At 43.4% G+C, this 25,631-nt stretch overlaps 1 protein-coding gene across 5 annotated transcripts in view; it reads right to left on the reverse strand.

The window, feature by feature from the left end:
* The window catches only part of LOC306804264 (UDP-glucuronosyltransferase 1A1-like), a 93,794-nt gene that overhangs the window by 45,451 nt on the left and 22,712 nt on the right, over positions 1-25,631 (reverse strand). Inside the window, exon 1 of one of the 5 annotated variants that reach the window (XM_079310591.1) lies at positions 13,307-14,231. The exons of 2 other annotated variants lie outside the window; for them this stretch is intronic. In XM_079310591.1, the coding sequence (XP_079166717.1) occupies positions 13,307-14,155 (849 nt within the window). In that variant the 5' untranslated portion in view covers positions 14,156-14,231. Of the gene's footprint in view, positions 1-5,198; positions 6,063-8,854; positions 9,733-13,306; positions 14,232-25,631 lie in introns of those variants that run through there. 2 more of the 5 variants (XM_079310594.1, XM_079310593.1) reach the window with 2 other exon arrangements.

Consider the following 25,631-nt stretch of genomic DNA (forward strand, 5'->3'; position numbering starts at 1 on the left):
TAACCTTAACTCTGGATGACAGGAGAGGGGATATATGGAAGTAGGGAGAGACAGTCCATGAGACAGCTGGGAAAGGATGATACCAAAATTCTTCAGTTCAGTGAAAGAGATTATGATTTGCATAAAAGCTACATGTCACTTAAATTGCCCTGATTAAGACTGATAAAGCTTTAGGTCTGGTAGGATGTGATATAATCTGAATGCCGAGTATTAGGAAATAACATTTCTGCATCATGCAGGATTTCTATCTTTAAACACCAAGCTGTTGTCAGCCAGGATTTGATGTAAGGATGTGAGTGACATCCCTTACCAAAGATGGCAAGATGTTGGAACGAGATTAGCTTTAAGGACTCTTTGACCACAATCCACTCTGCTACTGTATGACTCATTTATATTTTTGCCTTTTCAATTAAAAGAAACAAACAGAATTATGTATCTGAGACAGTTTTTTCTTATGAACACATCTCATCCTCCCGATAAAAGCCATGATTCGCACCACTGTTCTGGGGAACTCAAACACAAAATCGTATCTCATCAGCCAGAAGGATTCACGGCTCAGGAGTTCTGTCGCTGTCACTTTCTTTTTGAAAAGTTCATATGCAAGTTCTTCAAAGTTATCCTGACAGGAATTGTCCTGGCTGGAAAATCAGTACGTAACCAAAAGTATGTATTCTATCACCATCTGTTAAAACCAGGAGGGGCAGTGTTCTTCATCTTTTCCACAACCCATCCTTCCTCCAGGGAGACATCTTCTGTTAATGGGCCATTGAGTCCCACTGCATGACTGATAAAATTACATCATCCCATTAAGAGATGCCCCACCCAGGGGGAGGAGCCAAACCTTTCCTATCTAGAGAAAATCTGAGATTTGGAACATGAGAGCAGCCTTTTCCCACTAGATTCCAGAGAAAAAACAGTCCCTTCTACAGCATCACTGAACCTTTGGAGGAAAACTGCACCCTTCTACAGGACCACTGCTTCAACTGAGCCACGTCTGTCACTCTGGGAAAACTACAGCCACCATTTAATCAGACTGCTACCAACACCTTGACTGACTGATGGGGTGTCAGGCTGCATTCTGACTCAGTCAGTGTCTTGTTTTTTGTATTACTGTATTTTATTTTATATTTTAATTTTCCTAGTAAAGAAGTGTTATTCCTATTCCCATATCTTTGCCTAAGAGCCCCTTAATTTCAAAATTGTAATAATTTGGCAGGAAAGGGTTTACATTTTCCATTTCAAGAGAGGCTCCTGCCTTTCTTAGCACACACTTGTCTTTCAAATCAAGACAGATTTTGGCGCCCAATGTGAGGCACGAGGGCATCAAGTGAAAAAAGAATAATAGTTATTGAGTAATGTTAATTTTTGTGTGCTGGATATAGAAACCTCATTGTGTGGCACCATGAGGTCTACCTTTGCGTGCCTCTGGTGGCACGTGGTCACAGCTATATTTCTCCCATTTGCAGGTCCTTATCGAAACATGGGCTCTATAACTAAAGCTACTGTGGCTGTTATCCAGTTTGCTTTATCGGTTAATAAGGTGATTTTTTACTTTCTCTGGAAGGTGTGCACATGGATTCTGGGCTATCACACACTAACTGTATGCTTTTGGAGTTACTTTAATAATGGTACTTATTGTGACAAAATGACACTAGGGGAAATTTTTTTCCCAGCCCTTTACCCAGTTTTTTTGATCTACCCCAAGTGTTTTCAAAGGGTTCAAACCTTCTCTAAATGCTAATAATATCATAATGTGGCTGCTGCTTCTAAAGAATTGTAAGATAAAATCAGAGCACCCAGCTAATAAGGATAAGAAAGAAGGGCCCTCAAAACCAGCAGGGAAACCAGAGGTTGAGATCATCACTGAGTTCCTGTCATATAATAGTCTTCATAATCTATGATGGGGCTGTGACACTTACAAAACCTGGCTGCTTTTGGTCTGGGACCTTATGGGCAACTGGATGGTACTGAGGCAAGGAATTTGGAACCTTTAACCCAAGACTCCGGTTTACATTAGGTATTCGTATAGCAGCCAGGTGCCCTTTCCCTCTGGGACTGGATTTTAATGAGAGAAAGAGAAAGGTTTGGCCACAGAGAAAGAATGCAGAAGTACCATCACGAATGAGCTGTGGAAGTGATCCAACAGCTGAAAGAAGTGGCAGTATTGGAGGTACTCTTCGGGAGGGACGGACAGCATGATAATGACAGACTGTTCAATAAAATGGGCAGCAATGTAGGTCTTGAGCATTTCAGCCAAGTATTCATTGGTGTAAGGTATTGGATACACTTTCACTGTGTAATTCTGAGGCTCCTTTGACTTCATATACAGATTGGTTGGGGGTACAATCACAACAACTTTGTGTCCCTTCCACTGCAGTTTCTCCACCACTGGGCGCATGCTGAGCCAATGACTTCCATCCTGAGGTACCACCAGGATCTTTCCACCTTCAGCCAGGATTAAAGACAGCATCAGGAGGAGAAATATCCAGGTGCCTCCATAAAAAAGAGCCATTTCAGTGTGAGTGAACAAGACGGTTCTGCTCCAGAGGGATCCACGCAATTGTTTATAGAATGGTCCATGCAGAGTAAGCAAGGAATTTATTGCCAAAGGAAATTAATATTTAACATCCCAATATGGTTGTGATTCGCCTGTGACTTTGCCTATCTTTGTGGAAGGGAAGGGAAGCCGAGTCCTCAGTAAATACTTGTGTTTTCTGTTAATGTTTAAGCATTGAACTCAGTCAGCACTAAGACACTGTCAGCACAAAATCTGTGACACCAAGAGTGGGAATGTCATGTTGTAACAAGCATCATGCTTAAATCATTGACCTGGTAAATACACAGTGAGAAAATAATAAAACAACACACAGTAGAATGGATGCAACTTCATTTCTTAGGACACAAGGATGATGTTGAATTCCCACCCCCAGAAGCAGCCAAACCTGCACCTCTTACAAAGATGCCACAGCCATCAAGATGTGTCACACAATACCAAATCTGAGGAGAACAAACTTGGTCGGCTTTTTCCCTCATGGCAGTGCAGAAAAAAAGTGAACTATTGGATGGGTTCAAGGCAAACAAAGAGACAGGAGGCCAGCACAAGAACATAATAAAAGAGCTTTGGTCTTTAGGTGCTGTCTTGAAAACCTTTTTATTGTATTGTGAGTCAGAAAAACCTAAGTGAAGGTATGACACCTGCCACAAATCCCACTGCAGGAATGTGTTGTCTTTGTGCAAGGAAAACCAACATCAGAGCAAAGCCTTTTGTACAGTAAGAAGGAAGAAGTCCTTGAGATGAAAAAACCATCAACAGCACAAAGTTTTTCCATTCTGGCATTGAGACTCCAAACATGCTCAGTTGGGATAAACAAATCTTTACAGCCTGAGGCAAAGGGATTTGTCTCATGACACACAAAGGGTGCTGGGACTGCCCTGAGTAGCTCCACTCTGTCACACTGCACATGGAATAACCATCCTCTGACATGGAAAACTAATTACTGGAGACAGCCAATGCAGAAGACGTGGAAGATGGCACAGATCGAAAGCATGAGACTATACAGATTCGCAAAAAATTCTCATGAGATGCAGGAAATCTTTACACAAAAAGGTTATTGCAAGTGCTGTGACAAGAGCTGACCAAATTAACTTGGAAATTGCTTCTTGGTTTGTTTTCTACTCTGAACTCAATCCGACTTTCAATGGCAAAACCAGTCAGCTGAAGACAGCCAATGCAAGATCATTTTCCTTGACTAGAACAGAAAAAGCCTCTTGATAGGATGGCCACACCATTCCTATGATCTCCACAGACTCCCTACTTTTTGTACCAGACCATCAGAGCAAGAACTATGGGGAAATTGAGGCAACAAGAGGAAAGGCAAGAGAAATTAGAGATAAAGTGAGGACATAGAAAGAGTGCATGAAGTTCATAGATTAGCACAGGATTGGCTGAGGTCAGGACTAAGATGGATATTCAGAATGAAATAGAAGAAATTTCTCTACTGTCTGTAGAAAACGTAGCTAGAAAAGAGACTGCAGAAAGGAGAAGCACAGAAGATTTATCCAGCTGTGGAACACGTGATTTTCATCTATCAGGAATGTGAAGACAGGAGCTGGCAGGGATAAAATGAGGGCAAGATGTCTCTACTTTTGTAGCAAAATTACAAACTCTTTGCAGCTCTGAGACCTTCAGGACATAAATATAAAGACTTATTTTGTGTAATCACCAAGAATTTGCTTCTTAAATCTCCAACTACCACCACTCTAGTGAGCCCTAACATGACAGAATGACTTAGATATAATTTTATCCTAATATTCTAGTTAATCGAATAATCCATGACTTGCTTATCAATCTAGAAGGCTCTCTACAAGCCTGTCAAAGAACATAAAAGAAATCTGAGAGAAGAAAGAAAACCCCAACCCTGCAGCTCAGAGATACTGTGCAGAGATACTACATGAACACCATTCAGAAATGCAGGAGCAATTTCCTAGGAAAGGGATTTGTGTCCTTCTTTGTGCCTGAAATGAAATGTCCAGTGTTACCACTGTATAGATTACATGGTGTCTATCAAAATAGACTCAGATTCCTAGATTAGCTTTAACAACCCTGCAGAAGAATTCTGGTAAAAGCAGATGTCAAGGAGTAGGTCTGAAAACTTATCTGAGTTCTGCATTCAAGTGTCTTTCTCCAAATCTACAACCGTAAGTTTATTCCTTGTCATTTCAACACGACATTAATATTCACCCAAATATTAAGGCATAACTTAACACAGACAGCCAGTTTGGAAATAATTTCTCATGAAAATACAACTAAAGTGACAAAACTGTTGCTGATGAGCCTGGAGATAAAAACAAAAGATGACTCTTGGGTTTCAGATAAAAGAAATATATGTCCAACGTTGTTGAAATGAAATCAAAACTGGATTTGTTTGGTGCTTAATACACATTCACTGAGGACGGTAATTTCCATCTGGTTGATGAATTTCCTTTTTTGTTCGGCTTCTTAATAAATCCTCATTAATTTAAAGAACTGTCTATCAAGCTTATTTGATTTCAGTCTGTGGAAAACAAGTACTTGAACCTACTTGAATTAAATCATTACCAGAAATAATACTTTAAAAAATCAATAACAGTAAACTTCCTGCAATAAGGTAATGACTTTTCATGGGGAAATGTAGAATTTGAAGGCAAAGGAACATTACCTTAGGAAGTGGTTTCTTCTTAGCACAGTTGATCCCCCCAACAAAGACCATGTTAGGCATCACTGGCCTGACATAGTCGAACACAAAGTCAAACCTCATGATCCAAATGGCGGTGGGGCTCACAAGGTCTGTGAGAGACAAATCCCTCTGAAGAACTTCTGAGGAAAGCTTAAGTGCTTCTGCATAAAAACCATTGCAGTAGTCAAGTTCCAGGAGGGAAATCAGGGCGTTTTCCACCCGCTGGAAAAAAGTCATGCGGTCCGAGTTGAAGCTGAAGAGTCTCGGGACATAGGACAGAGGGCTCGGGCTCTGTGGGGCTGAAAAGTGCAGGTTGCAGCCAAATCCCCTCATGAAGAACACAAAGGGAAGGGAGAGATGGTGAGCGAGGATGGTGCCACACATGAAGGCCGGATCAGTCAGGATGGCATCAAAGCGGCTTTGGTTGAGGAACCTCAGCGTCTCCTGGCTTCGGAACAGATCCTTACACTGACCAAAGAAGGTGCTGAAAACGTGCACCGAGGCTTTGTACATTGCCAGGGCATTGAGGGGGAAAGGCCTCTCCGTCATGTGTACAACAAGGTATTCCCGGAAAGCATTATCCAGCTCTTCCAGTGTCTGCCTCACCGGGTACATGACCACCTTGTAGGCCTGTGTCGTCTCCATCTGCCAGCTCACCTCGGGAACCAGCACCACCACCTCGTGTCCTCTCCTGCTCAGCTCCTCCACCACCTCCTGCATGCTCAGCCAGTGGCTTCCAACCATGGGCACCACTAGGAGCTTCCCTCCTTTTGAGATGCCGGGCAGAAGGAGGAAGATGGAAATCCAGGCGCAGCAAAGTCTCAAATCCATGTTGCTGTGGTCAGAACTGGTGCTGTGGAAGAGATTTCTCTTGAAGGTGACTGAGCCTGAAGGTGCTTTGGAAAGCAAGTGATGGGTGGATTTATTGTATTGTGATATGTGGTAATGCTGTAGTTAATGATTCACAGTTTTGGATTGTGGGTGGTTTATTTTGCCTTTTCCCTCCTTTCTTGGAAAGCCAAGTTTCATCAAGATTGGTGAGCCTTCCACTGTTGAGTAACCAAAGTTCCTCATTGTTCAATTATTTCCTCAAGCTGCCACTCAGATCCCTCAGGACTCCTTATCTTTGTTGTGTCCTGTGGAACTTCTTGTCCAGGACACAGAGTGTGAACAGCTTGGTGTGAACAGCTCCTAACCCCACAATAACAAATGAAAACAGCCTCTCCATCTTGGAGACATGGATCCTCAGGTGATTCTTCCAGAGATGGAGCAGAAAACCATCAGGAGAAGACTCAGAACTCTTCTGAGCTGCCAGTAATCTCCTCAGTGCCAGGAACACCACAAAGAGGTATTGAGAGAGGCTAACCTCTCTCTGCATAGCTCAAATTCTCACTTTACAGAGTTGTTTCCCCACCAGGGAAGTTGCCCTCAGGTAGCTGATAACTCCTGCCCCCCAGGAATCAGACCAGCACTAAATCTGTTTCACCAGCCGCTGGAGCCTCAGGTTTCAGACCTGACTGAGCAAAGGAGCAGGTTCAGCCCAGACATGATTTCCCCAACCTCACGCATTGCCACGGATGCCAAAATTAAAAATAATGCACTCCAGGATATTCAGAGCCATGCAGCCTCCATCCCTCAGTAACACAACTTCTCTCATCTCCTTTCATACCATGGTCAATGCAGAAAAATGAACTGCATATTGTTTTCCTGAGATCAGCCTAATTTATTTTTCCTCTTTTACCAATGTCTTTAATTACTTCTACTGGGAAGGTGGCAGAGAGCCGTTTTATGTCAGGATGGCTTTTCAGAAAACAAAGTTTTTGAGTGTCAAAGTAGAGGGAAGAAGCTCTGAGGTGAAAGACGCTAAAACCTTCTCTAAGTCTTTTATTATAAATTGTTAAGAAAAAAATCAAAAATACAGGAAAAAACTACTAAATATGTTCAGATTTTTATAAAGCAAACTTGGAACTGGGCATTGGGAAGCTGACCAGTTTAGCAAACAGCATTTTCTCACAAAAAAAGGTTAATTTATGTATTCTGTGATGGCACTCCAGCTGTTTGCTCAAGTGGGATAAGGAGAAAGCTGACAGGGAAATGTCCTGCCCTCCCTTCCCTCCTGCTGCAGGATGAATTTTCAATCTAAACCTTCAGCATGAGGAGTGGGTGCAAAGGCCATCCCAGGACAGGTGAAGTTAATCAGTGCCTCAGTGTTTGTGAACGTGTCAAAGGCTTCCTCGGTTGGCCTGGTTATCCCAGGTTATCCCAGCCAGGAATTCTGCAATTTGCTGGGTTCAAGGCAGGGCAAGATCAAATTGCTCCCTGCTTGCATGTGAGCAAAGGGACAGTAGCAAGGGTGGATTTGGATGAGAAGTCACAAATTTGGGGGCAGGCCTGTCCACAGCTGGGTCAGGGGTTAAAAAATCTTCAGAGTTGAGGGAACTGGGGGTGTTTATGAGGAAAAGGAAGCACAGGGGGCCCCTGTTGCTCTCTGTGACTCCCTGGCAGGAGGTGAGGTGGAATCGGGCTGTCTTGCTGTGTCCCAAGGGAAAGGATGAGAGGAAATGTCCTCAAGTTGCACTAGGGGAGGTTCAGTGCAGGTAGTAGAGAAAAAAAAAAATTTCTAGAAGAATGGTTAAGCACTGGAATAATTTGCACAGGGAGGTCGTGGTGTTGCCATCTCTGGAAGTGTCCAAGAGGAGCCTGGATGTGGGACTTGGGGACGTGGTTTAGGGGTGATGATGGCAGTGCTGGTGTGAGGCTGGGACTGGGTGATCCTGGAGGTCTTTTCCAAGCTTGATGGTTTTGTCAGGTGCAGGCTGGGCCATTGCAGGCTCAGGAGGGAATTATTAGGGGAGCTACATCACACTGGCCAAGGCTGGAATAATTCCATGACTAGATATCCTAAAATTCATCTTCTAAATTCATGAAAAGAGATTCCCAAACCCTTCCAATAAGTCCATAGGAGGAGACGCCAAGCCCCTCTAATAAATTCATAGCAGGAGACGCCAAACCCCTCTCATAAATCAAGAGATCCTTAAAGACTTCTATTAAATTCATGACAATAGATACCAACCCCCCCAAACATGTCCATGAAAGCGGTCCCCAAATACCTCAAATAAATCCAGAACAAGACGTCAAAAAATGCTTTCATAAACTCATGACAGGAGATTCCAAAACCCATCTAAAAAAGCCATGGCTAGATATTCCAAATTCCTGTAATAAATCCAGGACACAATACCATAATTTTTTGTAAAGACAGAGCTGGTCATTACAGAATCCCAGGATGGTTTGTGTTTGATGGGACCCTAAAGCTGATGCCTTTCCACCCCGTGCCATGGGCGGGGATACCTTCCACAATCTCAGATTACTTCAACCCCCAGCAAATCTGGCCTTGAATACTTCCAGGGGTTGGGGATCCACAGTTTCTCTGGGAAACCTGTGTCAGGACCTTGTTATTATCACAGAGAAGATTTCTTCCCAATATCCCATCTGACCCTTTCCACTGGCAGCTCAAAGCCATTCCCCTTGTGCCATCACTTCAGGCTCTTGTAAATAGTCTCCCTCCAAGAGCGATAAGATACATCCCTATCAAATACCTCATTTGGATCATGCACACCCTCTCCCAGCCAGCCACTGACCTGAGATAATGGCTTCTTCTTCTCTCCACAGTGGATGCCTCCAATGAAAACCATGTTGGGCATGACAGGCATGGGATACTCAAAGACAAAGTCAATTCTCCTCAGCCAAACGGATCCATAACTTAAAAGATCCGTCATTGTCATTGGTTTTTGGAGGAACTCTGAGGCCAGCTCTTCAAATGGAGAATAGGCAATATTGCAGATGAAAGACTCAGAAAGAGCAATCAGGAAGTTCCTCACCCTCTCAGAGAAGGTCATGTGGTCCGTGTTTTCCGAGAACATGCGTGGGACATAGGACGGCGGGTCCGGGCCCTGAGCTGCATGAACCTCTAAGGCACACGGGACCAGCCGCAGGAAGTAGATAGTGGGGATGGAGAAGTGCAGGGCAATGATCTGCCCACAAGGTGACACGGGATCCGTGAGTAGGGCATCGAAGTGACCGTCTCTGATGTACTTCATCAGCTCTTGGTTGTACAGCAAGGACTTGCAGGAAGCATGAAAGATGGTTCCACTTTGCCGGTATTCTACCAAAAGCTTCCAGAATCTCACCAAGAAAGGTTCTTGGCTGAAAGATTTTGCACTAAGGGTCCGCACATGTTCCTCCACGACCTCCTTCATCAATGGCACAGGGTAGGTTTTCAGTTCATAGACATCTGCGGAATCGATCAGGATTTTGTTGTCCGGTGCGACAACCACTATTTCGTGCCCTCTCTTGCTCAGCTCCACCAGCACTTTTCTCATGCTGAGCCAGTGGCTGCCCTCCATAGGGATCACCAGCAGCTTCCCAGCAGCAGCCGGGCTCAGGAGGCACAGGAAGGGGAGAAGCAGTGTCACCAGCATGATGTGGGCTGTGCAGAGAGGAACCCTCACACCTGAGAGGCCAGGGCTGCTTTGCTAGCTTTCGTAGCTGTGTTCTGCCCCTGATCTTTTGACTCTCCTCCCATTTCAGGTCATCAGACCTTTGTGACAACATTGATGAGGATCGATTCAGGGACGGTTTGGACTCCAAAGGTGGCTTTGTGTGAGTCAAGAAAGGAGTGCCACCTTCACACACCATGATAAGGTTATTGGCTCAACGCCACCTTCTTCCCTCAACAGGACCCCAGCTTTGTGGAACTTCTTGCCATCAGCCCAGCATGCCCAGGGTCTGATGATAAAATGGAGTGAAAATCCATGAAGAAAAGGCACCCACAGAGTGAATGCTCAGAAACACTGCTGACCCCACATGGGAGAACTGTGCCTATCAAGAGAGCACTGAAAGGAAGCTTTTCCATCACTGCCACTGGAGGCTGACAGAAGTTGTTATAGACTGAGGAAATTGATCACATTTTTAAAGTTATTTTCTTCCCTAATGAAACTGATGCAAGTAATACAGTAAAACATAACTGAAAGTTTAATATGAGAAATAAATGTTATTAGAGAACCCTGGATTCAGGTTTTGCTTTTATTTTCTATCACCAAAACCTGAGAAAAATTAATTTTCCTTAAATCAAACTTGCATTTTGTTGTACCATCGTCAGTCAGCAGAAAATCTTTCCTCATCTCTCCATAAAACTTTAACCTAAACCCTTATTCAATAAGATCTTTCCACCTTCTGCCAGGATTAAAGACAGCATCAGGAGGAGAAATATCCAAGTATCTCTGTAAAAAAGGACCATTTTGGTGGGAGTGAACCAGATGGTTTGGCTTCGTAGGGATCCACGCAATTCTTCAGAGGATGGTTCATGCAAAGTAAGCAGGGAATTTATTGGCTGTAGAAATTAATATTTAACTTACCAATATGGTTGTGACTTTTCCTATGTTTGTGGAAGGGAAGTAAAACCAAGTCCTTAGGAAAATATTTGTACTTTCTGTTAATGTTTAAGCTTTGAACTCCATCAGCACTAAGACACTGTCAGCACAAAATATGTGACACCAAGAGCAGGGGTGTCATATTGTAACAATCATTGTGGTTAAAATAATTGACCTGCTAATTTCATGGCGAGAAAATGATAAAAACACATCCAGCAGAATGGATAAAACTCCATTCCTTATGACACGAGGCTGATGTTGAATTCCTACCCCCTGGAAGCAGCTGAAACTGCACCTCTTATGAAGATGTCACAGCCATCAGGATGAACCACGCAATCCCAAATCTGAGGAGGACAATCCTGATTGCCTTTTATTCACCTGGTACTACACCAGAAAAGTGAACTAATGGATGGGTTCAAGGCAAACAAAGGGAGAAGAACCAGCAGAGGAACACAAAAAAGGAGTTCTGGTCTTTGGATGCTGTCTTGAAAACCTTTCTCATGTATTGTGAGAAAGATAAAATCCAGAAGAAGGTGTAACACCTTCCACTAATCCCATTGCAGGAATGTTTTGTCTTTGTGCAAGGAAAACCAATGGCTGAGCAAAGCTTTTTCGACGGTGCTAAGGAAGAATTCCTAAAATCCAGAAGAAGGTGTAACACCTTCCACTAATTCCATTGCAGGAATGTTTTGTATCTGTGCAATGAAAACCAATGGCTGAGCAAAGCCTTTTCGACGGTGATAAGGAAGAATTCCACTTGATGAAAAACTAGCATCATCATAAAAGTTTTCCATTCTGGTCACAAATGGTGGTGGGACTCCCAGCATGCTCAGTCGGGATAAACAAATCCTTACAGCCTGAGGCAAAGGGATTTGTCTCATGACACACAAAGGGTGCTGGGACTGCCCTGAGTAGCTCCACTCTATCACTCTGCACATGGAAGAACCATCTTTAGACATGCAAAACCAATTTCTGAAGAGGGCCAACGCAGGAGAGTTGGGAGATTGTACAGATTCACAAAAAATTTTCATGAAATGCAGGAAATCTGGATGCAAAGAACTTATTGCAAGTGCTGAGACAAGAGCTGACCAAATGAACTTGGAAACTGCTGCTTGGTTTTTTTCTACTCCAGATTCAATTGGATTTTCAATGGCAAAACCAGTCAGCTGAAAACAGTCAAATCAAATACATTTTCCTTGACTAGAACAGAAAAAGCCTCTTGATAGGATGGCCACACTTTCTTATGGAGTCCACAGACACCCTCCCTACTTTTTATGCCAGACCATCAGAGCAACAACTGTGGGAAAAGTGAGGGAACAACAGGAAGGGCAAGAGAAATTAGAGATAAAGGGAGAGCAGACAAAGAGTACATTAAGTGCTTAGATTAGCAGAGGATCAGCTGAGGTCTGAACTAAGCTGGCTATTCAGAGTGAAACAGGATAAATTCCTCTACTGTCTGTAGAAAATGTAGCTAGAAAAGAGACTGAAGAAAGGAGGAACAGAAGATTTTTCCTGGTGTAACATGTGACTTCCACCCCACAGGAATGTGAAGACAGGAGTTGGTAGGGAAAAAATGAGGGCAGGATGTCTCTAACCTTGTAGCTAAGTTAGAAACTCTTTGGAGCACTGAGATCATCAGTTTATGAAAGTAAAAATTATGTTGTGTAATCACCAAGACTTTGCCTCTTAAATCTCAAATCAGTGCCACTCTCGTGAGCGCTAACATGACAGAATGACTTAGATATAATTTTATCCTAATATTCTAGTTAATAGAATTATTCTTTACGTTGCTTATCAGTCTACAGGGCTCTTCATATGCCTGTCAACAAACATAAAAGAAATCTGAGAGAAGAATAAAAACCCCACCCATTCAGCTCAAAGATACCGTGCAGAGATACTGTGCAAACACAATTCAGAAGTGTGGGAGCATTTCCTAGGAAAGGGATTTGTGTCCTGCTTTGTGCCTGAAATGAAATGTCCAGTGTTACCATTGAACAGATTACATGGTGTCTATCAAAATAGATGCAGATATCTAGATCGGTTTTAACAACCCTGCAGAAGAATTCTGGTAAAAGCAGATGTCAAGGAGTAGGTCTGAAAATTATCTGAGTTCTGCATTCAAGTGTCTTTCTCCAAATCCACAATTGTAAGATTATTTATTGCCGTTTCAACATGAAATTTATATTCCAGCCCCACAAAGAGAGTAACTTAACACAGACAGCCAGTTTGCAAATAATTTCTCATGAAAATAAAGCTAAAGTGAAGAAACTGATGCTGATGAGCCTGGCAATAAAAAGAAGAGTCTTGGTTTCTGATCAGATAAAAGAAATATATGTCTGATGCTGTTAAAATGAACTCATAGTTGGATCTGGTGGGTGCTTAATACACATTCACTGAGGACAGTAATTTCCATCTGGTAGACGAATTCCATTTTTTGTCTGGCTCCTTACAAAACCTTCATTAATTTAAAGAAGTCCCTATCAAGCTTATTTGCTTTCAGCATGCAGAAAACAACTACCCAAACCAGGTTGAATTAAATCATTACCAGAAATAATAATTTAAAAAATTAAAATAAAATAAAAAAAATAGTGATAAACTTCCTGCCACAAGGTAATTACTTTTCATGGGGAAATGTACAATACGAAGGTGAATAAACATTACCTTAGGCAGTGGTTTCTTCTTAGCACAGTTGATCCCCCCAACAAAGACCATGTTAGGCATCACTGGCCTGACGTAGTCGAACACAAAGTCAAACCTCAAGAGCCAAATGGCTGCGGGGCTCACGAGGTCCGTGAGAGACATGTCCCTCTGAAGAACTTCTGAGGAAAGCTTAAGTGCTTCTGCATAGTAACCATTGCAGTAGTCAAGTTCCAGGAGGGAAATCAAGGCATTTTCCACCCGCTGGAAAAAAGTCATGCGGTCCGAGTTGAAGCTGAAGAGTCTCGGGACGTAGGACAAAGGGCTCGGGCTCTGTGGGGCTGAAAAGTGCAGGTTGCAACCAAATCCCCTCATGAAGAACACAAAGGGAAGAGAGAGATGGTGGGCAAGGATGGTGCCACACATGAAAATCGGATCAGTCAGGATGGCATCAAAGCGGCTTTGATTGAGGAACCTCAGGGTCTTGTGACTGCGAAACAGATCCTTGCACTGCCCAAAGAAGACATTGAAAGCGTGCACTGTGGAGTTGTACATTGCCAGGGTATTGAGGGGGAAAGGCCTCTCCGTCAGGTACACATCGACACATTCCCAGAAAGCATTATCCAGCTCATCCAGGGTCTGCCTCACCGGATATGTGACCACCTTGTAGGCCTGTGTCGTCTCCATCTGCCAGCTCACCTCGGGAACCAGCACCACCACCTCATGTCCTCTCCTGCTCAGCTCCTCCACCACCTCCTGCATGCTCAGCCAGTGGCTTCCCATCATGGGCACCACCAGAAGCTTCCCTCCTTCGGAGATGCCGGGCAGAAAGAGGAAGATGGAAATCCAGGCACAGCAAAGCCTCAAAGCCATGTTGCTGTGGTCACAGTAGTGACTGTGGAAGAGATTTCTCCTGCAGGATGTATCCTGAAGGTGCCATGGAATGTAACTGATGGGAGCATTTGTTGCATTGTGTTATGTAGTAATGCTTTAGTTAATGATTCACAATTTTGGATTGTTGGTGGTTTATTTTGCCTTTTCCCTCCTCATTTCGAAAGCCAAGATTGGTGACCCTTCCACTGCTGAGTCACTGGAGTTGCAAATGAAACTCTTACAAGTAGTAAAACATAACTTAGAGTACAGGTTAATATGAGAAATCTTTAATCTTGCAGCACCTGGGTTTTGCTTTTTTTCTATAGTTTAAAAAGTAGCTGGAACCCCTGAGCAAAATCAATCTTCCTTAATGCAATATTGCATTTTTCTGGAAGACCAGAAGCCAGAAGAAAATGTTTCCTCATCTCTCCATATGCCTTTAATCTAACCTCTTATCCTATCAAGCAAACAAAGAAGTTGCAAAAGAGCATTTCACCCTTGTAACCCAGATTACAAAGATCAAAAACACCTCTCTCACTACAAATCATGAAGCATTCACGGCCAATAAGGGCTTCATTCATGACCAGTGTTGGGCCAGTTCATGACCTCAACCCTGTGTCCAGAACCTTCTTGGTTATAAATGGCTGAGAGTATAATGCTGGTGATAACCTCTCTAAAGTATATAAGTAGGTGAATATGGGAAACCATTTCCTTCTCCAATGCATTCTGGAGCTTTTGGATTGAAATCCTTGCCGGAGATTTTTTTTTTTCCCATGCAATTTCTACATGATTCTTGCAAGCCTGGTAGGAAATCTTTCACTTTGCTGAAAACCTGCCCTCCAAGAGGAGCGGCAGTTCCATCACCAATATGATCTCATATTGGTAGTTTACAACATGGATTAGCTTAATGAGAATTGGCAAACTGCTTAGAGGAAGGAGATCCATAGAAGATGGGCCATAACCGCATAAAAGGCTGCCAAATGAACATGGGAAGCTTGGAACACAAAAGCCCAAATTAAAATTTTCAGCAGATAGTCATACTCAGAAAAGATTAAAGTCTAATTCAATAATGTACAAAAGAAGGAGAGGATGGAACTGGAATAGGATTTCTTTTGGGGCTTAGATATTGACACCTTGACCATAAAGGCAGATGGAAAGAAATCACTGTAGTGGATGGCTGTGATAGAAAACAGGTAATATCTTCAGTCCTTAAACCTTCACTGCAAATGAAAGGAGAAGTGATATACAGATGATGTCACAGCCAATAGCATGTACCATGGGATCTCAAATCTGAGGTTAACAATAACAATTGTTTTTTTTCCCTCCTGGCACTACACCAAACAAGTGAATCCCCATCCTCTTTCTTGTTCAGTGCACTCGCCTGAGAATGTTCTCTTGGTCAGAGAACATTTTTATAGCCATTTGGATCCTGACTCTCCTGTGCCAGTCGTCAGAAGCATGCATTGCCCCTCAGCCAAGAAAGAATGTGTGGGTCACCCTGGCCCAGGCACTAAAGCAGGATCACGTGTGCCTGTCAATGGCAGCTGCTGATGACCCATTGTCAACCAGCCTGCTGGGGATTCCATTTAAGCCTAACAAATACCCAGAAAGTTTAAAAATCTTACGCACGGAGATCAACTCTCAAAAACTCCACCAAACTCCTGCTGAATTTTCTGGTTCTTATAGCAGCATTTACTTTGTAAAAGTGCCTGTAACAAACTCTCTTATTTTATGGAGAAATCGGATCAAGAAATCACCTGTAGCTAAAGAAGAGTCCCAAGAGTTTGAAATTTTGTTTATCAGCCACAACACAAAAAAGAAGAACAATTTGTTTCAGTTATTCAGTATCAAAAAGAATACACTCTTCCAATCGGTGCCAAGCGATCAGCCATATAAAAATGCTTCCACTGAAAATTACCATCCCCTAAAGTCAGACAAAAGCACCTTCTTAATTTGCAATAATCAGGCATGGGCATGAATCCCCTCTCACCTTCTCAGAGACCCATGTATTTTGAGGTGGTTCTTTTCTCCCAGCAAAAACCCAAATTATGTATTGGCAAAACAAAAGGAATGTTTTGGTCATCTGAAACAGAAGTATTAAGGATTTGGATGAAGACTGTGATTCCGAGATTTTTCATTGGTCACACCTCAAAAGATCTGCTGTCTCGCTCTCTTTGCCCTGGGTAGTCTCAGCAAAAGCCAAAGTGAATTTGGCCTCTTAGAGTCTTAGGTTGCAAAACAAGCAAATGTGACATCAGCTGCTCTCAGTGGCATACCAGATGATGAGGAAATAACCAGGAAAGAAACCTTACAAAATTGCGCTACTGTTGACTTTCTGCTTCTTGCAGATGGCCATGGGTGTAAAGACTTTGAAAGGCTCTGTTGCTTTAACTAAACATCCAAAAGCAAAAGCATCCACACTCCCATCAAAAAGATGCAAGAAATCATTGGAGAAGTGAAACAAGAAACTGAAGACTGGCTGAGTTCCATCTTTAAAGAACAGGGACTAACAGGATGGCTGGCTTCTACTGGCAGGACCATTTTGTTGATTTTCTTAGTTGTATTTCTTATGCTAAATGCCTCTTCTAAAGAGAGTTGTTAAAAAACAGATATAGAGAGAGAGTTAAAAATAAAGAGAGATAGTTAAAAACTATCCAAGATGCCATCACTCCCACCAAAGAAGCCACTCATGTAGCAGTATCCCCACAGCAGTCCAGGTGAAGAAACGTGAACCCCTAATCAGAATCTATTCCTTAATGCCACAACACTCCTTCTTAAAAAGAAAATGGGGAGATGTTGCAGTGTGTTTACTGTTATTGCTATGTTCTGCTATTGCACAGTTAATGATTTGTTCAAATTATACCCTCTGACCCACCATGTCAATCTACTCTGAATTGCCTGTCAATCCTACTTTGTGCCAACCTCCGCTTGAAATTCCCCCTCAGAAATTCCCTAAAATACCATGTCTCATTAATCCATGTCACCCAATTTCCCCTCCTACCTCCCTCAATGGATGATACTTTTGTGAACTCTGCCTTTTACTCATGCCCAGAATTTCTCCAATTTGCTGATGATTTGCATCCTCCCCTTGAACCTCCCCCTATATTTCATATTTCATATTGCATTTCTGTCTTTTGGCCCCCAAATTCCCTAGAGCAAAAAACCTCTTTTATCCTATGCAAAAGACCTCTCCCTCCTCCTTTCTGCCTCAGATCGCAGACTAACGGCCAAAATGGCCATAGAGCAATTGTTCCAGCCACACCTCAGGTCCGCCTGCTCCTAGGCTGTGACCCACTCTTGGCAAGGGGCCGTAGTGGCAAAGTCAGTGCACCTCCAGCCAATGCCTCACCTTCCACTAATCCCACTGTAGGAATGTTTTGTCCCTGTGCAAAGAAAACCAATGTCAGAGCAAAGCCTTTTGGACAGTAAGAAGGAAGATGTCCTTGAGATGGAAAACTACCATGAGAACAAAGTTTTTTCCATTCTGGACATAAATGGTGGTGGGACTGCCAGCATGCTGTTGGGGGTTGAGTGTTTTTTCTATTACTGTGTCAATTGAAAGAATTTTTCCCATTATCATGCCAATGGAGCTGGCCGGGTTACACCCAGGATCTCTGATGACTCTAGACAAAAGGTGTCAATTGCCGTGGTTCCAATGGGGCCTCTGAGGCTTCCGGGAGGGGACACATGTTTCCAGGGAGCTCGGAGGAGGACGGCCGGATCTTCAGCCCACGCGGCCAGAGCACAGGAGAGCCAGACCCTCTGTGATCACCTGACCTGATTCTGCCCCGTTCCAGCCTCCTGCCTCTGCGGACACAGCTGATCACCCGGACACACACGGTGAGCGAGGAGCCGCCGCTCCAGCCCGTTCCCACCGAGACCGGCGTGGCTGCTGCCGCCCCCCCCCTCCTGCCTCCGTTCCTGCCTGCCCTTGGCAGCTCCGGGCTGTGGACTAAGCACAGAGACAGTGTGCTTGCATCTAAAGGGACTGACACCGAGTTATCTATTCTGTTCTGTTAGCAATTTTAACAACTGCTGTTGTTTTCTGCTTGTACAGTTAGATATATTAGTAAAAGAGTTGTTATTCCCACCCCCTTATCTCTGCCTCAGAGTCCTTGATTCAAACAATTATAATACTTGGGGGGAGTGGAACCAAAGTCTCTGATTCAAAGGGAAACTTCTGCCCTTACTGGCAGACACCTGTCCTTTCAAACCAGGACACATGCTCAGTTGGGAGAAACAAATCCTTACAGCCTGAGGCAAAGGTTTTTGTCTCATGACACACAAAGGGTGCTGGGACTGCCCTGAGTAGCTCCACTCTATCACACTGCACATAGAAGAACCAGCCTCAGTCATGCAAAACCAATTTCTGGAGAGGGTCAACTCAGGACAGGTGGGAGATGGCACAGACTGAAAGCAGTATATTGAATAGATTCACAAATAACTCACATGAAATGTAGGGAATCTCAACACAAAGAGTTTACTACAAGTACTGTGACAAGAGCTGACCAAATGAACATGGATATTGCTGCTTGGTTTGTCTTCTACTCTGAACTCGATCATTTTCAACAGCAAAACCAGCTGGCTGAAAACTGCCAATACAAGTTCATTTTCCTTGACTAGAACAGAAAAAGCCTCTTGATAGGATGGCCACACTTTCCTATGGACTCCACAGACTCTCAACCTTTTGCTCCAGACCATCAGAACAACAACTGTGGGAAAAGTGAGGCAACAACCGGAAGGGCAAGAGAAATTAGAGATAAAGAGATAACAGACAAAGAAAGGGTGAAGTTCTTAGCACAGGATCAGCTCAGGTCAGATTTAAGCTCGGTAAATATTGTTGAGAAAACTAACAGCCAAGCTCATTTTCCAAAGGAACAGATAAGTTTCAATGTGTTTGTTTTTCACAATGATTAGCAAAGGGCACCTGGACCCCTGTCAGCCCTGAAGCGCATGGTGCTCCTTACCAGCTCCTGTTTTATGTGCGAGGAAGAAGCTGAGGAACTGAGGATTCCAAATGTGAGAGAGCCAGGTGCCTGCTTGGAGGAAAGCCTTCCCCATTGCATACAAAAGAACATCAAGGCTTGGATGAGACAAGTGCTAAAACTTTCTCAAACTGCTCACCTGTGAGTGGGACGGGGTGCTATGTGTGGATTTCTGAGTGGCACTAAGGAAAAAAGAGGACCAAACACCTGCCTCAGCACCACTAAAACTACAGCAAAAACCCCCAATATTTGTTGTGGACGTCTGGAAGTGTTGGTTTCATCCACTGGATTTGCTTCCCTGCTGTGAGAATGTTGACCCACAGAGTAACCATTGCAGCAGTCAAGCTCCACGAGGGAAATCAGGGCGTTTTCCACCCGCTGGAAAAAAGTCGTGTGATTTGAGATGAACTTGAAGAGTCTCAGAATGTAGGACAGAGGGCTTGGGCTCTGTGGGGCTGAAAAGTGCAGGTTGCATCCAAATCCCTTCATGAAGAACACAAAGGGAAGGGAGAGATGGTGGGCAAGAATGGCCCCACACATGAAAATCAGATCAGTAAGGATGGAATTAAAGCAGCTTTGGTTGAGGAACCTCAGGGTCTCCTGCCTGTGGAACAGGTCCTTGCATTGACCAAGGAAGGTGCTGAAAGTATGCAACGAAGCTTTATACATTGCTAGGGCATTAAGGGGGAAAGGCTTCTTTGTCAGGTCTACTGTGACATATTCCTGGAAAGCATTATCCAGCTCTTCCAGGGTCTGCCTCACCGGGTACGTGACCACCTTGTAGGCCTGTGTCGTCTCCATCTGCCAGCTCACCTCGGGAACCAGCACCACCACCTCATGTCCTCTCCTGCTCAGCTCCTCCACCACCTCCTGCATGCTCAGCCAGTGGCTTCCCACCATGGGCACCACCAGGAGTTTCTCTCCGTCCAAGAGGCTGGGCAGGAGGAGGAGGAGGATGGAAATCCAGGCACAGCAAAGCCTCAAAGCCATCTTACTGTGGTCAGAATTGGGGCTGTGGAAGATATTTCTCCTGCAGATTGTATCCTGAAGGTACTTTGGAAAGCAACTGCTGAGTGGATTTATGGTATTGTGCTACGTGATCATGCTCTAGTTAATGATTCACAGCCTTGGATTATGGGTTTCTGTTTTTGGAAAGCCAAGTTTTGTGAATTTCCACTGCTGAGTTACTGGAATTCCTAATGAAACAGATGCAAGTAGTACAGCAAAACATAGCATAGAATACAGACTAATAGGAGAAATTGGTGTTATTGCAGTACCTGGGATTTTGTTTCACCTTTTTTTTTTTTTTTTTGGACAGTCAAAACCAGCTGGCACTCCAGAAAAAAATTAATTTTCCTTAATGCAGCCTGTGTTTTGTTAGAAGATAAGCAGCCAGCAGAAAAATGTTTACCATTTCTCCTTATACCGATAACTTAATCCCTTATCCTATGGGATGTAAAATTAAGTTGCAAAACAGCATTTCACCCTTGTACACCAGATAACAAAGACCAACAATACCTCTCTCACTGCAAATCTTGAATCATTCAATGCCAATGAGGGCTCCATTCATGACCAATGTTGGGTCAGTTGATTATCTCAACCCTGTGTCCTGATCCTTCTTGGTTATGAATGTCTGAGGGTTTAACGCTGGTGATAACCTCTGTAAAAAATAGGTGAATATGGGAAACCACTTCCGTCTCTGGAGCATTCGGGAGCTTTTAGATTTAAATTCTTGTGGGAGCCTTTTTTTCCATGCCGTTTCTGCATGGTTCTTTCGAAGCCTGGTGGGAAATCCTGAACTTGGCTGAGAAGCAGAGACGCCAGGGCAGTTTTACCAGCTTTTGTAATTGTGATCTGCCCCTGCCCTTTTGTCACTCCTCTCATTTCTGGTCATCAGACCTTTGTAACAAGGTCATGGACATCAATATATAATTAGGATTGATTCAGGGCAGGTTTGGACTCCAAAGGTGGTTTTGTGTAAGTCAAGAAAGGAGTGCCACCTTCACACACCACGATAGTGTTATTGGCTCAATGCCACCTTCTTCCCTCAGCAGGATCCCAGCTTTGTGGCACTTCTAGCCATCAGCCCACCATGTCCAAGGTCTGATGATAAAATGCAGGGAAAATCCATGAACAAAATGCACCCACAGAGTGAATGCTCAGAAACTCAGCTGACCTCACATGGGAGAACTGTGCCTATCAAGAGAGCACTGAAAGGACGCTTTTCCATCACTGCCACTGGACACTGATAGAGTTTCTATAGACTTAGGTAATATAGCCATTTTTAAAAGCATTTTCTTCCCTAATGAAACTGCTGCAAGTAATACAGTGAAACGTAAGTTAGAAAACTATTAATTTTAGAAATCAGTGATATTACAGTATTGGGGGTTGGGTTTTGGGTTTATATGAACACTCAAAACCCTGAGAAAAAATAATTTTTTATCATTTCTCCTTATAACAATTACTTAATCCCTTATCCTATGAGATGCAAAATTAAGTTGCAAAAGAGCATTTCACCCTTGTAACCCAGATAACAAAGATAAGCAACACCTCTCTCACTACAAATCATGAATCATTCATGCTCAATGAGGGCTCAGTTCATGACCAGTGTTGGGCCAGTTCATGACCTCAACCCTGTGTCCAGATCCTTCTTGGTTATAAATGGATGAGGGTTTAATGATCGTAATAACATCTCAAAAAAGCTTATAAGTCGGTGAATATGAGAAAACATTTCCTTCTCTGGGGCATTCTGGAGGTTTTCAGTTTAAATCCTTGCTGGAGCTCTTTCCCCTATGCCATTTCTGCATGGTTCTTTCCAAGCCTGGTAGAAAATCTTGGACTTGGCTGACAACCTGCCCTCCAAAAGCACTGGCATGTCCATCACCCACGCTGATCCCATATTGGCATTAGCTTAATGGGAATTGTCAAACTGCTCAAAGGAAGGAGATGCACAAATAATGGGCCATAACCGCATACAAGGCTGCCAAATGAACACGGGAAGCTTGGCACACAAAAGCCCATATGGAAATTTCCAGCAGATAGCCATTCCCAGAAAAGATTAAAGCCTAATTCAATGATGTACAAAAGAAGGGAAGGATGGAACTGGAAAAGGATTTATTTTGGGGCTTAGATATTGGCACCTTGCCTGTAAAGCAGATGGAAAGAAATCTATCTAGTGGATGGCTGTGATAGAAAACAGGTAACATCTTCAGTCCTATAACCTTAACTCTGGATAACAGGAGAGGGGATATACGGAAGTAGGGAGAGACAGTCCACGGGACAGCTGGGAAAGGACGATACCAAAATTCTTCAGTTCAGTGAAAGAGATTATGATTTGCATAAAAGCTACATGTCACTTAAATTGTCCTAATTAAGCCTGATAAGGCTTTAGGTCTGGCAGGATGTGATATAATCTGAATGTTGAGTATTAGGAAACAACATTTCTGCATCATGCAGGATTTCTATCTTTAAACACCAAGCTGTTGCCAGTCAGGATTTGATGTAAGGATGTGAGCGACATCTCTTGCCCTGCATGGCAGGATGTGGGAAAGAGATAATCTTTAAGGTCCCTTTCAACCCAAACCATTCTGCCATTCTATGACGCATTTATATTTTTGCCTTTTCAATATAAAAAACAAACAGAGTTTTGTACCTGAGACAGACTTTTCTTCTGAACACAGTTAATCCCTCCGATAAAAGCCATGTTTGGCATCACCGGTCTGGGGAACTCAAACACAAAATCGTATCTCATCAGCCAGAAGGATCCATGGCTCAGGAGTTCTGTCACTGTCACTTTCTTTTTGAAAAGCTCATATGCAAGTTCTTCAAAGTTATCATAGATAGGCTTGCAGTAAAAGAGCTCCAGCAGATTGACCAGCATGTTCTTCACCCGCTGAGAAAACATCATGCTGTCTGAATTATCCAAGAATAACCTGGGCACATAGGCAGGAGGGCTTGGACACTGGGTAGCAGCAGAATCCATTCCACAGGGAAAGCCCCGCAGGAAGTAGACGGAAGGAACAGAAAGATACTCAGCCACCAGGGGCCCACACATCAGAATGGGATCTGTGAAAACCACGTCGAAATTGCTCTCTTTCAAGTACTGCATCAGCTCCTTGTTCTGCAGAAGGCTCTTACAGTTGGTGAAGAAGACCGAGGAGATATCTATTGTGCTTTATATGAGGTAAGAACAACATTCCAAACAGATTGCTCAATAAAATGGGCATTAACGAAGGTCTTGAGCATTTCACCCAAGTATTCATCAGTGTAAGGTATTGGATACACTTTCACTGTGTAATTCTGAGGCTCCTTTGACTTCATATACAGACTAGTAGCAGGTACAACTACAACAACTTCGTGTCCCTTCTGCTGCAGTTTCTCCACCACTGGGCGCATGCTGAGCCAATGACTTCCATCCTGAGGTACCACCAGGATCTTTCCACCTTCAGCCAAAATTAAGTACAGCATCAGGTGGAGAAATATCCACGTACGTCCATAATAAAGAGCCATTTCAGTGGGAGTGAACCAGAGTGTTCTCCTCCAGAGGGATTCACGGAGTTGTTCATAGGATGGTCCATGCAGACTAAGAAGGGAATTTATTGCTTAAGGAAATTAATATTTAACTTCTGAATATGGTTGTGATTCGCCTGTAATTTTTCTTGTTTGTGGAAGGGAAGGGAAATGGTGTCCTCAGTAAAACATTTGCACTTTCTGTTAATGTTTAAGCTTTGAACTCTGTCAGCACTAAGACACTGTCAGCAGGAAACCTGTGACAGCAAGAGCGGAGGTGTAATATTTTAACTGTCATCATGTTTAAAATTATTGATCTGCAAAATACACAGCGAGAAAATAATAAAAATACACCCAGCAGAATGGATGCAACTTTGTTCCTGAGCACACAAGTGTGATGTTGAATTCCCACCCACTGGAAGCAGCCAAACCTACACGTCTTACGAAGATGTTGAACCCACCAGGATGTACCATGCAATCCCAAATCTGATGAGAACAAACTTGATTAGCTTTTTCCTCCTGGCATTGCAGCAAAAAAGTGAAATAATGGATGGATCCAGGGTAAACAAAGAGAGAGAAGGCCAGCAGAGGGACACAAAGAAGGAGTTTTGGTCTTTGGTTGCTGTCTTGAAAACCCTCTTCATGTCTTATGAGCAACACAAAATCTAGGAGAAAGTGTGAAACCTTCCTGTTGCAGTGTGCTTCTTGTTATTGGTATGTTCTGTTATTGCACAGTTAATGATTTGGTCTAAATTATACCCTCCCACACACCTTGTCAATCTACCCTGAATTCCCTATTAATCCTACTTTGTGCCAACCTCCTGCTTCAAATTCCCTGTTGGAAATCCCCTAAAACATCATGTCTCATTAGTCTATGTCACCCAATTTCCCCCCCTATCTCCCTCTTTGGATGATACTTTTGTGAACTCTGCCTTTTACTCATGCCCAGAATTTCTCCAATTTGCTGATGATTTGCATCCTCCCCTTGAACCTCCCCCATATTTCAGCTGTTGCACACTTGCATTTCTGTCTTTTGGTCCCCAGATTCCCTAGAGCAAAAATCCTCTTTTATCCTACGCAAAAGACCTCTCCCTCCTCCTTTCTGCCTCAGATCGCAGACTAACGGCCAAAATGGCCATAGAGCAATTGTTCCAGCCACACCTCAGGTCTGCCTGCTCCTAGGCTGTGACCCACTCTTGGCAAGGGGCCGTAGTGGCAAAGTCAGTGCACCTCCAGCCAATGCCTCACCTTCCATTAATCCCACTGCAGGAATGTTCTGTCCCTGTGCAAAGAAAACCAATGTCAGAGCAAAGCCTTTTGTACAGTGAGAAGGAAGAAATCCTTGTGACGAAACACTATTATCAGATCAAAGTTTTTACATTCTGGTGATAAATGGTGGTGGGACTGCCCTGAGTAGCTCCACTCTATCACACTGCACATACAAGAACCAGCCCCAGTCGTGCAAAACCAATTTCTGGATGCAGGACAGGTGGGAGACGGCACAGATCAAAAGCAGGAGACTGCACAGATTCACAAATAGTACTCAAGAAATGCTGGAAATCTGATGCAAAGAGTTTACTGCAAGTGCTGTGACAAGAGCTGACCAAATGTACTTGAATGCTTCTGCTTGGTTTGTTTTCTACTCTGGACTCAATTGGATTTTCAATGGAAAACCAGCTGGCTGAAAACTGCCAATACAAGTTCATTTTCCTTGACTAGAACTGAAAAGGACTCTTGATAGGATGGCCACACTTTCCTATGGACTCCACAGACTCCCTACTTTTTATACCAGACCATCAGAATAACAACTGTGGGAAAAGTGAGGCAACAACAGGAGGGGCAAGAGAAATTAGAGATAAAGAGATAACAGACAAAGAAAGGGTGAAGTTCTTAGCACAGGATCAGCTCAGGTCAGATCCAAACTGGGTAATAATTGTTGAGAGAATTAAGAGCCAAGCTCATTTTCCAAAGGAACAGATAAG

The sequence above is a fragment of the Erithacus rubecula genome (genome assembly GCF_903797595.1).
Source record: "Erithacus rubecula genome assembly, chromosome: 8".
Taxonomy (NCBI): Eukaryota; Metazoa; Chordata; class Aves; order Passeriformes; family Muscicapidae; genus Erithacus; species Erithacus rubecula.